Below are 16,544 nucleotides of genomic sequence, written 5' to 3'. Positions count from 1 at the left end.
TGGCGTCAGGGATATTTGTTTTGCCCTTATATTGAGTGAGAAACCTGGAGAACCACTCTAGGACTGCACAGCTTTTCTTCAGCACAGGGGTTTTCATCCTTATGGAACATGAATGTGAAGAAAGGCACTTAGCATTGCTTAGTGCAGACACGTCTGCGCAGAGAGGACACACGAACTGCCTGTATCAGCAGGAGTAGCATGCTGACAATGTCTGCTTGATCTTTTGTTCTTTCATGGTCACAAGGACGATGTGCTACCCTGCTTTTTACTACCTGGTGCCTAGGTATGCCCTTCAGCCAGAGTGCAGGGACAGAAAGGGAGAAGTAGTATTCCCCTTTGCTGCCTCCCTGTGGGGGTAATGAAAGTTCATCCCTGGACTTTGCCAGTTCAGACTTTCCTAAACAGTCAGCAGTGTGTGACTGTGAACTTTCCTCCACTAAAATGAAGAGTAATCCCTACCAATGCAATTCAGATTAACATTTCCATGCAACTCCTACCTTGACTAGGTATGATTTGGAGACAAATAGGTAGAAACCCCTCTGCTGCTTCTTGATTCATTCATCAACATGGATAACTTCTAGAGCATCTTATTCAATACAGAAAGAAGGAATAACAGTGTGAGCTGGTTTCAAACTGATTCTGAGGGTGCCTGAGCACTGTCACGGTACAGAGACAGAATCTGTATATCCCGTAATTTAGTTTCCTTCTCCATGCATGGAAAATGTACTCTGACACAAAAGAAGTGATTATCAAAGACCAGACAATTCCTTCAGTACCTTCAGCCAATGGTTCACCAAGCAGAGCTTTGCTGAGAGAAGAGCTTGTGACAAAAGGTTGCTGTGCCAAGAGGCTCAGTGGTTGTTAGTTCGCCTCCTACAAGCATTTCTTGCTAGGTCTGCTCACTGCTTCCTGCATCCACTTCTGGACAAGTGCACTGCAGCAAGCAGTTCATCATTCTCAGAATGAATAAAAGCTACTTATGCTGCTGCTGTCTTTTTATCTTTTTACCCGTCTCTGACTTCTGGTCACAAAGCTCATTAGGACACCTACAACTGCCAGACTGCCAGAAATTATGGAACACAGGAAATGTTCCTAATGTTATGAAACATCAGGAAACACGGAGGAAGAAACAAAAAAGTCTACGTATAGAATGATAAGCTGAGAAGATGGATACCTTCTCGAGGAAGACACAGACGTGACCTCACTGAGTTGTGATGTGTTGTAGATTCCAAAACAACACGATACTGTCATGGCCTTCTGTGTTTTTTGTGGCATGAAGAAAAAGTCACATAGCATCTGAAATCCCAACAATACAGTGCTCTGGAAAGTTAGCCAGGAAAAAGGACTTCCTAGGTGGTGTCAGTCAAACTGAACACCAGGGAAGATCCTCCAAGGAACAGAGGAAGCTCATGGCAGTCCAAGCATGAGGCTGCTCCAGCTCTAGAGAGCGGCATGAATGACAGCGTGAAGACAAGGGATGCTATAGATCACAGTGACAGCAATAGCACAGCAACAGCACCGGAAGATGCCCAGAGGCGAAACTGGCTGTTGAGGCTCCAAAAGAGGTTTGCTCCCTGCTGGGATCCCCATTGGCTGCTGCGGGTTTTTCAGCCCTGGCAGAGCAGGCTCTGCTGGTATATCTAGCGGCTGTCCAGGCAGAGATAAGGACACGAACTGGTGGTCTGTCAGGACTGGAGAATGGATCTGAAGAGGTTCCTAGTCTTCACTGCGTTTTTGCTGCATGCTACCCTGGCCTTCCCTATTCAGGTGAGAGCAGTTCCATGAAACCGTGTTTTGTCTTCTAATCGACCTGTTCTTCCTGGAGTGAAGCTGTGGAGACCCATTTTGATAAATTTATTGCAAGAAAAAAACATGAGTAATATAATAATATATAAAGCCAATCTAATAATTTAGTTCCTCCCTTTAGCCTGATTTTGATGCTGTTGTTGCTGCATTTATCAGCTGTGGAAGAATAATGCCTTTTACCTCTTTGTTTTGCAGGACAACTATGAAAACAGCACAACATGTAAGTAGGATTTATACTGTACTTTAAAGTCATCTGTTAATTCTTGACTGTGTATCACACACTTTGCTGGTGCGTGAGTGACGTGACTCTCAAGCCTTTAGAATAAGGCCATGTCACCTAAGTTGTTATTGGGCCAAGTGCAGATGTGTTTTTCACGGAGATGTTCTCTACGTATACTTTTGGGGTAGGGTGCGTAAGGTTAATTTAGATGTGCTTTCTCAGGCTTGAAAATAAAATTTTAATAAGACATTCTGATACTTTTCCATTATGTTAACTGTTACAAAAAGACTGCTACTCATTTGCCTCCTTGCCTACCTTGGTGCGGCAGTAAGAGAAAGGGGAGTCAGGCATCAGAGAAAGCTTTGTTTTGTGCTGGGATAGAAAACAGGTAGCACGGGCTTAGCTGAACAGCTTTTGTCAACTCACAAATAGAAGGAGGTATTTGCAGATATACAGAGACAGTCAATGCAAATAAATCCGTAGTTAGACTTCAACTACAGAAGAAACTTCCAGGGGTGTTGTGAGAGGAAGAGGCCTTGGAAAAATTAGCTTGACATAGTTAGAGCAAGTAAGTGGCTAATGAAAACTGACCATTTCTTCTTTTGAGCTGTCATTTATGGCACGGAAGCAAATTATTGTTAAAATTACTGCAAAGTATGGCCAAGGGACATGCTTGCTTGTGTTCAAAGTAGTCAGATGCTGGGACTCAAAGCTGCAGGGTTACTGGGTCAAACGCATACAATTAATTTACCATTGTTACTGCTTTTTGTGCCATTTGAGACAACTTTCAGTATTTACAGTGCAGGGAAAACATGAACTGTATCGTTTTGAGAGCTGTATCATACCAGATGTTCATTTGATCAAGGACGTGGCAGGTACCTTCTGTGATGTCTCATTTGGGTTTTAAAAAGGGGTTGCAGGCTTTATGTGCCTAGTAATCTGGAGCTTAATTTCCACTGGCTTTGACTAGTCAATGAATCTAGCACCTCTTGGGTGCATGAATTCTGAATCCTCATCTCAAAAACTTGCATCCCTGAAGAATTTTTTTTAGATGCCATGGATCTCTCTGATGCAGCCTGTGGGAACTGGCTGAATTTTTCTATAATAAAGCATCATCATTACAGTGAATTTTCATTGCCATGTAACCAAAGTAACAGTCTGGAAAGACAGACTGAAGCCTTTTTGGCTCAATAAAAGCAATTCTGTTTCGGGTTCTAGATAGAGTACAAATAGGAGGACATTTGGGCAATAAACACTGTGAAAAGGGAAACGTGCTGCAAGGTGCGATGGAGCTAGACACATCTTCTATTGAAAAAGAATGGTCAAAAAGATAAGAAACATGGACAGGCTTAGAAATAAGAACTATTTGCAGAAGTGTTCTTTGTGTCAGTGTTGGATGAGAAAAAAAAAAAAAAAAAGTTTTTATATTTTGACAAGGAAGTGTGCAACTGTTGGCAAACTGGAAAAGATCGCCAGAAAGGCTTGTGGCATATCCATCATACTTAAGAACAGGTCAAACAAAACAGTGGTCAGGAATAACACAGATAAAACTGTTTCTGCCTTAGGGAAAGTAGACAAACTGGATGACCTCTGGAGGCAATTTCTAAACTTTTATGATATTATAAAAGCGAAGTTTCTGCTTAGAAATTTGTATATCAGATCAGATTTTCACTTCCATGTTTCTATCTGGAAACTGATTTTTGGTAGAAATCAAAAGACTTCACACTAGAAAGACACCTTAGGACTCAGAATGCTTCCAACTGCTGTCAGGTACATACCAAAGCTAAGATTATTTGCCCCATGCTAAATTATAGCCTTCATCCCTTTTTATAACCTTACTCTTTGACACTGTGAAACCAGAGAGGATTGTTGAGCTGGTTAGCCTGCACCTGTTGCAGTGAAATCTAGGGACAAAGCATATTTCTGTCTCTAGTTTCCTTTGTCATTTTCCACACTGAAGCTGATAAAATGCTTTGCTGATTCTTAGATGGTAAATGACCAGGATTCTGTCCCTCAGCACAATCTACTAGGAATTTTCATAGCTGTTTGTCTAAACATTAATTTAATTTCTGTGCCTATGCATTGGTTAGTGCGCCCTGTTCTCCTCCATGCAAAGGGACCTGCCAAAGGCATTCCCATGGCTGAGGAGGTCTGTGCTACTGAACACTGTGCAGCTGCATTCAGAATCTAATTTGCCCCTTTTTCTTGTCTTTTTCTTCCTTGCTTTTTGCAGCAACAGAGCCTACTGAGGTAAGAACAGCTAAACCAGCTCTTTTGATCACTTTGAGGTTCAGCATTGTGAAAAGTGAGGTCAAGACTCATGTTCTTCAACTGTATCTCCATCTGTGCAGAAGGAAAACCTTCTCAGATCAACACTGTAACAGAGTGAACAGTTTCCATCTCTATTCCATTTATTGCTTCACAATACCCAGATATGTCCCATATCTGAGGAAACTTTTGCATTCTCTGGGGACATAGAGAAAACTCAAACTTGCTTTTTTATTTATACAAGGCGAGGGAACTATCGCAATCTGTTTTGCTACAAACATGCCCCCCACAGCTGGGTACCAGCCCCACAGTTCCCTAGAACCTGTATGTACCACGGCCTTTTCACCGCTGTGTTGGGAGGTGATACTGGTATGACTTCATTGGCAATTTCATCAACCTTGCAATCCTACTAGTGGGGACATAAATAAAGCTGGAAGATCTGAAACTTACTGCACCCTTCAGATTGCATTTATCAATTCTCCTATGCCAGTTCCCTTTATGATATCCGTCTTTGCCAAGGTATCAAAGAAGAATAGCTACTACACCACGGTACTACTTTACACATGGCACAGTATATAAAAGCTCAAGGCTGCACTGGTGAAAGATATTTTCAGTGGTAGCCTGGACACTTTTGATCCTTTGCATGTTGTATTATTCAATATTTATGTTATAATATAAAACATGAGATAATATTAATACATCGTTCTTGCAGGTTACTACACAGGAGGATATATACGGTATGTATCATTCCATCTAAATATAAGTATTTGATAGGATATACTGATTGTTAGCTACCCAGTTACTCCAGGAAATAACACATGCTGAACACAAATTAATCTTGAGGAAGACATTTTAAATTAATGCACTCATCATAATATTTAATGTATAGCAGAATCTCTTGGTTTTGGCCATTTGCTTGGCCTTGATAAAAACCTCAGCTGCTACTTTTGTTAAAAATAGCTCTACTTAGATAATGTTCTGACTTAAGTCACTTCCAAAGTTACAGAAAGCGCAGAGGCCACGTGCTTGCACTTTTGATTGATGCCAAGGCTTACTGCATAATCAACTTGTAAAGCCTAGGAGTACTAGTAGTTGGAGACATCTGTCTGACCCATGGAAAAGGAATGCAGTTCCCTTTTCATTGGTTTCAAAGGTTTTTCAAGAGGTCAGCATGTCTGGCAGCAAGCAGCAGGACAGCTCTCCATCCTTTTTTGCTCCAGGTGTCTTATGTTGGGGGGTTGAGTGTGAACTGTGCATGCATAAAGGAAAACTGTGCTGTCAGAGTGCACAAAGGGAGCCGTGAAGCCAGCTGGCCACTCGAGCAGGACAATACAGACTTATAAGAACCAAAGGTGCAAGCCTTAAAATGCAATGTCTAGGGATTAAAAAAAAAAAAAAAAAAAAAAAAAATGAGAGGGAAAGACTGAAAGACAATGGCTCTTGGGACTGGATCATTAATGCCAAAATAACCACAGCTGGGAGGTTTACAAGATTGTCACTAAGCAAGTATCTACATGACTGAACACCATGCCAGCCCCTAAATAGGCTCTGCAAGTTTTATAGGCATCGCTGTAATTGGGACCTGATCTAAATGGGTTCCTGGAAACTCATCAGATTAAAAATCAGTATTCATATTTTCCCTGGGAATGAGAAAGTGATACTTTTGTATTTCTGCACAGAATCTCCATCACCTACAGAGACTTACTCTGAGGACGACATTATTTTCAACAGAATTCTGAAAGTTAACAAAGGTAATGCCACCAAAGCCCTGCTTATAATCAATCTCTGTTGCTTTCTGGGTGTGATGTGGGAGGCACAATATCCTACCACAATCTGTGCAAGTATTTTTCCCATCTTACACACCATCATGTAGGAGATGCCCAGAGGCAGGCTGCTGGGACTACTGTGTGGTCTGCTGAAGCCCCATGGCATCTGAAATCTATAGTGTCAATACTGAAGATGATACCAGGTGTGGAGGCAACTGAACTATCCAGGCAGCTTGAAGAATCTTTAGCTTCTGACATCTTTGTCATTCTTTGGTCATAAAAAGATAACTTGGATATTTGGATGCTTTATTATTTAACTGCATTTTTGTGACCGCGAGCATTGCTTGTAGTTAGTCATCATATATCTTTGTAGTACAGACTCCTAGATAAGCTACGGTCAGTTCCATGCTCCCTGCTCCAGACTTCCTATCCCTTGATTCTTCAAAAATTTCCCTGTTCTGTCAACTTGTCCTTCTCACATTTTCCCCCTCAGCAGTCATTCAAGAAGCTTTACTGCTGTCTGTAGAAATGGACAACAAACATTCCTACAGTTTTCTCTAGACAACACTGACTTCTTTTTTTTGGTTTGCTTTCCTTTTTGTGTACCTTATTGGCACCTCCTGCCTTTTCCCAGAACCCTTCCCAGGCAGATATTTGATGCCATTCATTGAGGGTCAGATGATGGATGACAAAATAGTACCAAACTACAGCATCCCATGCACTATTGCAATCCCTTTTGGTCATTTTTTGTCTTGCCTTAACCCCATCCTACAGAGTTGGAGCTTCCCATCTCTCCTCTTAGCTAAGACACAGCAGCAAAGTTAGGGAAGAAGATAAAATGTCCCTCCAGCCCAATAGTCCATTTATCATGCTAGTCAGGAGCAGATGCTTAGGACAAAAATAGAAAAGATGAGTATAGAGTGACACTTCTCCAAGTGTGCTTAGCAAGCATCCATCAATTTATGGCTCAGATACTTCCACACTTTCTCTCTCACCACAGACAGCTCTAAGTACTTGCAAGAAGGTGACATAGCTCCACAAAGGAGTCGCAGTGCCATCAACTGTCGTCAGTGCATTTGGCCCCAGTCAAGCGATGGGATTGTTCGTATTCCCTATGTCTTGGATCCTGCTTACGGTGGGTGCAGATTTTAATATTTTTTTTTAAAAAAATTTATTTCGTCCAATAAGCTTCAGGTAAAACCCTACTTCTACTGGCCACAGGAAGAGTTGTTTAAATAAATCCTAATGATTTACTTGTGCTGTGCAAGCACAGATGAATTGTAAATTACAAAGACGTGAACAGGAAAAAGAAAAGAGATTAAATTTCCTTGAGAAGTTTGCATCCATAATGTTTTGGGTCTGGTCTCTTGGAGACAACAATGATCATTCCCTCCAATATCTGCCAGAAGACCTGCCTTTATAACATTCATGCCTACTGCAGTGTGGTTTCAATGGCCAACTTTTCATTAGCAAAATACCTTTCCATAGCTGTCTCCAGTCACCACTATCATTTAAAACAAGTAGCTGAGAAAAAAAGGCTCCCGCCTGAATCCATTTGTACAAATATCTGGATAAAGAGGATCTTGTGCCAGGCTATTAATACCTTAAATGAAATTCATCACTGAGTAAAAAGCAAGAGCGAGCCTAGGATAATGTTTCTGTCCCTCATTTGCTCTGTTTTTGAGCACATGTGAGATTTTTAACAGCACCTGCCATTGTCCTTGTATGACCCCCAACATTAACCCTTTCTTCTCCAGAGGAGAGCCACATAAAGGGGATTCATGAAGCCATGGCAGAATTCGAAACACTGACTTGTATTAATTTTGTAAAGCGCAAGACAGAACGTGACTACCTCAGCATTAAATCTGCCGATGGGTGAGTTGAATGACGTTAACAAGTTATTTGTACATTATTTTTCAATTCTTCACTAATTTTGTGCTACCTTAGAGTAGAAGGAAGAATGGATTTAGAGAAGAAACTATGTTTTCTCACATTGCCATGGTATCCTCCCTGGGTACCTTGCTAGCTCAAGGACTCAGTTTGCATCAGGGACTCACCGAAGACACTGAAGTGATGCAGATTATGGGACAGCACCCTTAAGCTGGAAAGAATATCTCAGCTCATGTTTTCTGTGTGGTATAATGCACGCCTGAGCACAACATGTAACAGATTACTGTAGGTCTTAGGTACACAGGCAAAACCAATTTCAATTTATGAAATAAACAGTTCTCTGGATCACACAGTTGTCTGTCAAGGTCAGAATTAGAACGTATGAGAGAATTGTTCAACACCCATTAGCTTGAAAGTGCTATTCATCTTAGCTCCAGCTCTGATACAGTGTTCAGTGTTCTGGGAAAAAAAAAAAAAAAAGTAATTTCTGGGGGATTAAATTCTCTGTGTACAGAAAGTCAGAGCAGGAGCCTCTGTGCTAATGAAGGTTTTCTGGGAAGCTTTAGCTATGATCCTACTGTTTGTTGTTTTCTATGCCATGGTCAGTTTTGCCCTTCTGTAGACTCTGACTATCACAGTGGACAGGAAGGAATTCTTCCACCCCCACAAGATGTTTGTGAAGCTAGGTTCTCTGTACTGTCCCTTTGCCTGCCTGGCAATAAAAATCCTGTAAGTCTTCTGTTGGTGTTCAATGCCTCTCTCAGCTGCTGGTCCCACTATGGGAAAGTAGGAGGTGGACAGACTGTCTCTGTGATGAAAGGAGGCTGCATGTGGAAAGGAATAATTCAACATGAACTGGACCATGCTCTGGGATTTTTGCATGAACATTCTCGAAGTGACAGGGATAAACATGTAAAGATCATGTGGGAGTACATCAGTCCATGTAAGTATCTTTGAACTCCTCAGTGCAGAAGGTGTAGATACCCCCTGATGTTCCCAGTTCTTCCTTCTTCCCTGAAGGGAGTAGACAGTAAGCATACTCTAAGTACAATATCATGTATTACAGCTGACAGACCAGACTTCAGGAAATTTGAAAACTCCAATAACCTGGGTCTTCCATATGATTATGCCTCAGTAATGCACTATGGCCCGTAAGTAGCAGCATGCTATTGCTTTTGTTGGAACTCAAGTCTTACATTAAAACTAGTTTCGATAACAATTCTTTCCTAAATACCAGTTTTCCCCATTTCCCCTTTTGAGAAAAATGCTGTGAGTCAGTTCAGACAAGACACTCCTAAGATTAGTTAATTATCCCTTAGCTTTCCATTAAGGAACCATTCACATCTTGAGATTGACTTTGCTTACTTCTCAACATCTTAATCAAGCCTATTTGAACAGCATTGTTAGTCATAACAACAACATGTGTACAATTCTTGTTCTCCCTCCAAAGCATGTCATTAAATCTTGAAAGAAGTAATTGTACTTGAGGAACATAATTTTTCATGTTTTTTTTGCAGCTACACATTCACTAATACCACTGGGAAAGCAACTATTGTACCAATTCCTGATGAATCGGTACAAATTGGACAGAGGCAGGGACTGAGCAACTTGGATGTGGCCAAAATCAACAAACTTTACAATTGCAGTAAGTGTCTCAAAGCCATCCTTTCATCTTCTACTCGGATCCTTCACAGAGATGTTTGGGCACACTGCAGAGGGAGCAGTTTCTCATCAAAGACTGTGAGACTATTCTCCTAAATTCATGGTACCCATTAAGGTTACTCTGGGAGAGAATGCAAAGGTGAAGCTGAACTGGAACAGTTTCATGATGTCTTGTCCAGTTTTCAAATGTCTAAGCTGTCGTATGTATTTTTAACACTTTAATTTTAACCTCTGATAGAAGAAATTCTCCCATATGACCGGAGAAATGTATTCAAAGGGCAAAAGAACCTAATGAATGAAGTATTACCCCTTGCACAGAGGAAAGCCCAAGTCCTCCCCCTAAGCTTAGAATTTAAGTATTGCAGAGACATATTTGTGCTTGACTCTTCTAACTTCACTTGGCTTCCCAATCTCAATGGAAAACAATGTCACCAACTGCAGTGAATTGAAAACCTCTCACACTCTTTATAGAAGTGCAAAAGAGATCCCTTGCTAAACGATGGAGCTAATCAATAAAGGCTAATGCTTTTTCCAAGCACTAGTTTACTTTCTATTTTGATGCAGATGATACTTATGTATTATGTGAAAATTAGGACAACATGAGTCTTCATTTTAATCGAGATGTACTAGTGCTCTGAAATGAATGCTGGCAGATCAGAAAATCACGATCAGTCCATTCTGAAGAGATTGTAATTGTAAATGAGTGTAAGCTTTTGCAAGCCTGGTGCTGAAGCAAATGTTATTTCTTTCTCAGGTTTCTGCAGCACTATTCTTGATGCACCATCTGGGTCACTGAGATCTGCCAACCACCCAAGAAATTATTCAGATAACACCAACTGTGTCTGGCTCATCCGAACCCGATCCAGAAAGGTAATCACAGGTTAACAGTGGTCTTGGAATGTGGCATTTTGCGCTCTGTCTGCATAACAGTTGCCAGATACAATCTCTTCCATGAGAGAGATTTCAGACCAGTCTCTACTTCTTCACGTCCTTAAGCCAGGTATGGGCAAAGACAACTGCAGAGTGAGTTGCAAATTTGAAAAACCTCCATACTGCAGAGTTACAATTTTGAAAAACGTCCATAAGTTGGGCTTCAGGTTTGCAAACTCAAGACAAAGCAATCTGAGCATGGGAGCACTCAGTCACAGGCCCTTTAGATCTGAAGCCTGCACTGTCAGGGGATGAGAGGCAAGGGTAAGCAGTTCCAGTTCAGATTTGGCTACAGCTTAGACTCTGTCTGTCTTAAATGACGCTTCATGAAAGAAGTCCCAAGCATGTATGCTAAAGGCTGGTTTTCTCTTCCCTTCCAGATTTCCCTGCACTTTCAAGCCTTTGAGCTGCAGAGAACCAGAGGCTGTCAGGGTGATTATGTTAAAATTTATGATGGATCAATCAAGTCTTCTGCAATTCTAATGGACAAGACCTGTGGATCAAAGATACCTAATGATGTAGTTTCTTCTAGTAATTCTATGCTCGTGGAGTTTGTCACAGATGGTGCTGATACAGCTTCTGGTTTCCAAGCCACCTTTACTTCTGGTAGGTTTGAGAACAAGGAGATTGGCAAAGAAAAACAATCTGTGTCTAATTAACCTTCCTCTTCTCAGATGAAAAACATTGTTTGAGGAACTGCACTCTACAAATGCCAGCACTTCCTACCTTGCTTTTGATATAATGGATCAGTCCTACACTGACACCATTTATTCATTCAGGCAGATGTGGCTGTGCTCAGGACAAGTGGTGTTAGCCAGGTGATCCACTGTTTGCCCTGTCTCTCAGATATTCCATTCCAAAGCACATGCTAGTAAGGGTAACATCAATTTAATGTTGCTGCTGGTGTTACTAGCTTAGTAGAAAGAGAATAAATCATAATGCGGTACTTAAATATATTGCTCCTCTGGAAAAGATGCAATTTTTAATCACACAGTTCAGAGGGAGAGACAGATCTATGGTGAACCAGGTCACCCAGCCCCATGGCAAGAAGAGAGGCAACAATTCCATGGTCAGGATTCCTGGAGTGGATCAACCTAAACACATTTTCTTCAGTCCCATTTAATTAAGAACTAAGGCCACAACTACTCAATTAAATTACCATAGGCTTCCAAGTTAGCATGTACCAGCTGGAATAAAGAAATGCCTGTGTGCATATCTGTAGCCTACAGCAACTGTACGGCAGCACAGCTTGCCTTAGGATGAAAGAAACCTCATCTATGTCATATGACCATGTATTTGCCATGGGATAAGAACAAGCACATAGTTTGTGTAAATCCACTGAAATGCAGTAACTCATATGTATACTCAAACCAAAACCGCAATTTTGCGTTGTCTCTATGTAGTATCTGTTTCTGTCCATTATAGCTATGGAAGAAAAGAAGAATAAGAAAACTCCCCATGCCACTTTGATGTGTAAAGAACTATTAAAGAATCCTAGTTGTCAGATAAAATGTGATTTAACTCTTACATAGAGATACTACAGTTTGTGCAGAGAGCTCTGAAAGCTAAATATCTCTCATTTCACTTACAGTGAGGACTCAAAGAAAACGTAGCATCCTCAACTGACTTAATGAAGAAGAACCTATTCTTTGAATATTGAAATTATGCGTTTTCTACTTTGCTCCTATCCTGGCCTGGATCAGTATGAAATTTAATTCTATTAAGAATCGAAGTTTATTCCCCAAGCCATATCAATGTATGACTTCTATACATCTGGTGTGCTCCTCCTTTTGTCTGCACAGTTAAGTTATTGCCTCTTTCTATTTAACAACTGAATAAAAATCTTCATAAAAAAAAAAATAAAATCCATTTCTGTTTTCCAGTAGTCCCTTCCAGCCATACACGTGGTCTTACTTCTTAGCTCCCGTTATTTGGTCACAAGAGTGTCTCTTAAGTATACCACTGACATCATCATAGGTTTAGTTAGTTGGCTGAAGAGAGCAGCTCCAAATTTTAGAAATTAATTTTATGATCTTCACAGTTGAGCATGAAAAGGTCTTAGATACAAACTCTTTTCCCTAAGCCTAACATTTAAGTTTCCAAAAACATCTCCCTTATTGATCCTGTTAGAGCCTTAAATTGCAAAAAACATGGACAAGACAAAACTGTTGCCAGTAAAGACGTACTATATCACAGGACAAGAGGAGGACGAGGTAATGCTGCTAGGGTTCATGTACGTCTTCAGTACTTTAGGGAAGACATTTTTTGTCAGGCAAGAGGCTAAACTCTCCTCTTCTGATCTCATAACGAGGACAGGGAGCTCTAAGGGTAGCTCCTGGAGAGTTCATTTCATAGCCTTTGCCTGCAATCACACTTCTAAAATTACATCCTCTTGACCAAGACAAGACTGTAACAGATCTGAGAAAAAGTAGGTTGTTATTTTACTCTTGTGGCATAGACAGGTAGTTAAACGTATGACTAACCTGGATATTTAATACCTGTATGTTTAGGTCTTGAAAAAGTAAATACTTTTCCTGGGTTTACTCTGTAACACTAGGAACCTTGGAATTTTTCTCACAGAAATACATTTCTGGAAAAGAACAGTGGGAAACGAATTTGAATCTCAGAGTAAAATTTATACAGCAAATGACAAATTATTAATTTATTCTCTTTTGTTAAAGGAGGCACCAAAAAGACTTAATTTACAAGAACTGACTCAAAGCCCTGTCTGTATTTATACTATTTGATGAAGAATCAGTCACTTATTGATGGTAGGGAAACTTTAATTCCATTAAAGATTTCTTCTTTATGCACAGTGGCTGTGCAAATGCCTCTGAAGAGCAATTTTGAGTCTGGCTTTAGAAGAGACATTTCCTCAGTTCTTCAGACACTGCAAGACAGATACAACTTCTGATATATTGCTCTAGTTACTCTCAGCAGTCAAGTGTTGCTATCAACACAACATAAAAGGAGTAGTCCTGAAATATTGTAAAAAATGCAGTTCTAGAGAAAAATGTTTGACAGTTGTCATTTCTGAGCCCCTACAAAACAAAATGGAGGAAATCATCCTGCCAAGCCAGAACTGACTGGCGGATGGGTAAGCGTTTTTAACATCCTGGCCCTTTCTCTTGGAGGAGAATTTCAGGTGAGATTAAACTGTTCCACATGGTGATGAAAAGGCAGTTTCCAGTGATTTAGGTTCTTATGCTTGAAGGAGGGATAGTGATTTCAGTAGATGAGCTTTGTGGAGAAGAGCTCTGAATTACTGTTGGCAACGACCAAGAATTTAATAAAGCTGTGATCATCTGTGTATTGCTAAAATAAGTAAGAGATTTTCTTTTTAAGGGAAATTGAAGTAATCTGTGTTAGGAAAAAACAAACCCAGTGGACGTTAAGACTGTGGTTACCCCTTCTAATTGCACTGGAAGAGGAGCCACTTCCCTGCCAGGAGGCAGCCAGCAGAGTCCAGGCCCACAGTGGGGTTGGGCTGATCCCTGTTGCACAGGGCAGGGGCAAAGCTGGTCACAAAGACAGCCAAGGTTCAGCTGAGTATGTGACCACTCGCTTGCCCCAGGGCAACTGTCCACAGATACCAGCAGCTCAGGATGTTGCGAGCAGCCCAGGACAGTCACGGATTCCACCTAGCCTGGGTTCCCAGCTGGAGTGTCCAGGGACAGTGGTACTAGGCAGCCCGTCTGTCTGTGTCTGGAAAAGCTTTCAAGCCTAAGGAGTTTGACATCCCCCTGCTGTGGCCAGAAATGACCCCCACCCCAATTTCAACCTGAGAGTAGAAGCCACCCTTGTCAGAGGGATCATATCTCCACCTATTGTCCTACAGCACAAGTGCAACCTCTCTCTCATGTAGGAGAGGGTTTCCAGCTGTAGGGACATGCATGAGGCTACAGACAGGGCAGCAGGACTAGTGGTGAGTGTCTCAGCCTAGGAATGGCTTCATGAGGCTACTACAGAATGGGTCCAGCTGCGGTTCCAAACACTCACTGTCAGTCACACGCACGCACACACACACACACGGTCATGTCTACATCCTCTTCCTCATCCTTCATTATCTCCAGAAGAAATACCAGATAGTGCAGCAATACAGTCTTCAGAGACACCATCTTGCTGGAGAAAATACCTCCTGGGATCTCCCTTGCTGGGAGAGCAGCATCATAAATCACGCCTGGAGTTGTGTCAGACCCATAACCAGGCATGTGTACAGCATCCCCTGCACAGTAGTGGGCATCTCCCTCAAGCACTCCTAGTTTGGAAGCTATTTCAGCAGGACAGAGCACCAGGCACATTACGAGGCTCCCCTGTAGCTTTCAATTTCTGGGGTGCTGCCCCAGAGAGGTCAAACTGGGACTTCTGCTTCTGGTGCCGGATCAGATCCACTTTGGGCATATGGAAACCTTCACATATACAAAGCCTCCAGGGATGCAGCACAGACCATCTCTTTCAGGATGCCAGCTCTTCCTCCAAACAACATCCATAGCAATCCAGTCAGGCCAGTCCTTGTGGAGAGATTCTTAACAGAAATACGAAGATTGGCAGGAATGCTGTAGGGATGCAAATGGCATGTGTGAGAAAGCACTGGAAGAAGCAGCTGAACAAGGGTTACAAGAACAGCCTGTATTGATAACAAGGGACATCATTCCCATGACACTGCTCCCATGGCACTGCACTCAGGAGGATGTCATGACCATGGCTTCTGTACACCATTCAGGCAACAGCACAGATGACTTGTTAGTCATCTCATAAGCCAGAAAGTTTGCAGCTACTGAATGTGCTGTTCTTTTTTCCTGTTAGACTAACAGAAAAACAGGCATGTCCTAGCAATGACAAACAGGTTGTCTGCACACAAGAAGCTCTTCTGTGGGGAGGCACAGGGCTGTAATTCCCGTGCTACTTCAGTGGTGGTTCCTCCTCGTAGTCTGAACTCTTCTTCCTTAGGCACTATGCAGACGTGCGGCAATTGTGCTGTCACCTTGAACCCCAGACGCCGCACTGAGGTCTTTGTGATCAGTCCTGAGCCACATACAGACTGCCTGGGCTGTGCACCGTCCTGCCACGCTGCCCACGATGGCAATGACAATGCAGAGATATGGGATCCCTTACCTACACCCTCTACTCCTTTCTGTCCTGGAGATTTTTGCCCACTCCACTGCCTGTCCTTGTTTCCCCCTCCACCCTCCCTCCCATGGGGTCTCCGTAGAGTGGGGAGATGCATGTGGAGAGATTCTGGCTCCTCTGTGCTGCCCATGGGAAGCACCAGCTCCTACACACGTTCAGGAGGGGAGCTGATGCCCCAGAGCAGCACACAGACCCTGGCTGGGCTGGCCAAGGTGCAGGCAGCCCTGGGTGCAAGGCCTGACAGTGGAGCAAAGGTTCCTTTGAGGTCCACCGGACACAGGACACAGAGCTGTGTTCAGAGCAGGCTCTGAGCCCATGCAGGACTCCTCAAAGCAGAGACATCAGCCCCAGACAGATCCCCCTGCCCTGTTGCAGCAGGGCAACTCTGGCAATGCTATTAGCAATTTTACTTCCCATACAGTTAAGTTCATGTCTTCACTAAATGATTAAGTTGGTTTTGTTTTGTTTTGTTTTGTTTTGTTTTTCAGGCAACTAGTTTCTGTGGAAAACGCTACCTTATTGAAAGCCAATCTTTCTTAACCAGCTGCCACTTGGGTTAAGACACTGCTTGAAGGGGGAGACTGAAATACCGCTTTGTGGAAAAGTAGTGCAGCGCTCTATACCTTAGCATCTATATGCAGACTATTTCCATAAAAAAGAAAATGAAGTTCTGTATTGTAGATCAAATGCTAACTTTTCAATAAACCTTTTAAACCTGACTGAACTAGAAAGGAGCAAACACTATTCTAAATCTAACTGCCGAAAGGATAAAAAAGTTCTATAAACTAAACAAAGAGAAATAGAACAATCTGGATTTCACAGCAAAAATGAAAATCAGTTCTACATATATATATATATATATATATATATTA

The 16,544-nt window shown here is 41.9% G+C and overlaps 1 protein-coding gene across 1 annotated transcript; it reads left to right on the top strand.

Moving 5' to 3' along the window:
• Positions 1-1,672: 1,672 nt before the first annotated feature.
• On the top strand, positions 1,673-12,392 carry LOC113480681 (astacin-like metalloendopeptidase). The gene is made up of 13 exons (XM_026849697.1): positions 1,673-1,767; positions 2,002-2,026; positions 4,260-4,276; positions 5,007-5,031; positions 5,974-6,045; positions 7,061-7,195; positions 7,818-7,935; positions 8,715-8,893; positions 9,017-9,101; positions 9,468-9,595; positions 10,367-10,482; positions 10,923-11,148; positions 12,134-12,392. Exons 1-13 carry the CDS (start codon positions 1,699-1,701, stop codon positions 12,166-12,168), a joined length of 1,230 nt encoding a protein of 409 aa, XP_026705498.1. The 5' UTR covers positions 1,673-1,698; the 3' UTR covers positions 12,169-12,392.
• Positions 12,393-16,544: the final 4,152 nt, after the last annotated feature.

This window comes from Athene cunicularia, assembly GCF_003259725.1.
Source record: "Athene cunicularia isolate RWA chromosome 5 unlocalized genomic scaffold, athCun1 chr5_part1, whole genome shotgun sequence".
NCBI lineage: Eukaryota > Metazoa > Chordata > Aves > Strigiformes > Strigidae > Athene > Athene cunicularia.
This window is presented reverse-complemented; position numbering and strand designations above follow the sequence as displayed.

Excerpts from the sequence above, each read along its gene's own strand:
- LOC113480681 (XM_026849697.1), top strand. The coding sequence starts at position 1,699 with ATGGATCTGAAGAGGTTCCTAGTCTTCACTGCGTTTTTGCTGCATGCT. Across the intron at positions 6,046-7,060 it reads AATTCTGAAAGTTAACAAAG|ACAGCTCTAAGTACTTGCAA; the intron begins GTAATGCCACCA and ends CTCTCACCACAG. Across the intron at positions 8,894-9,016 it reads GTGGGAGTACATCAGTCCAT|CTGACAGACCAGACTTCAGG; the intron begins GTAAGTATCTTT and ends CATGTATTACAG.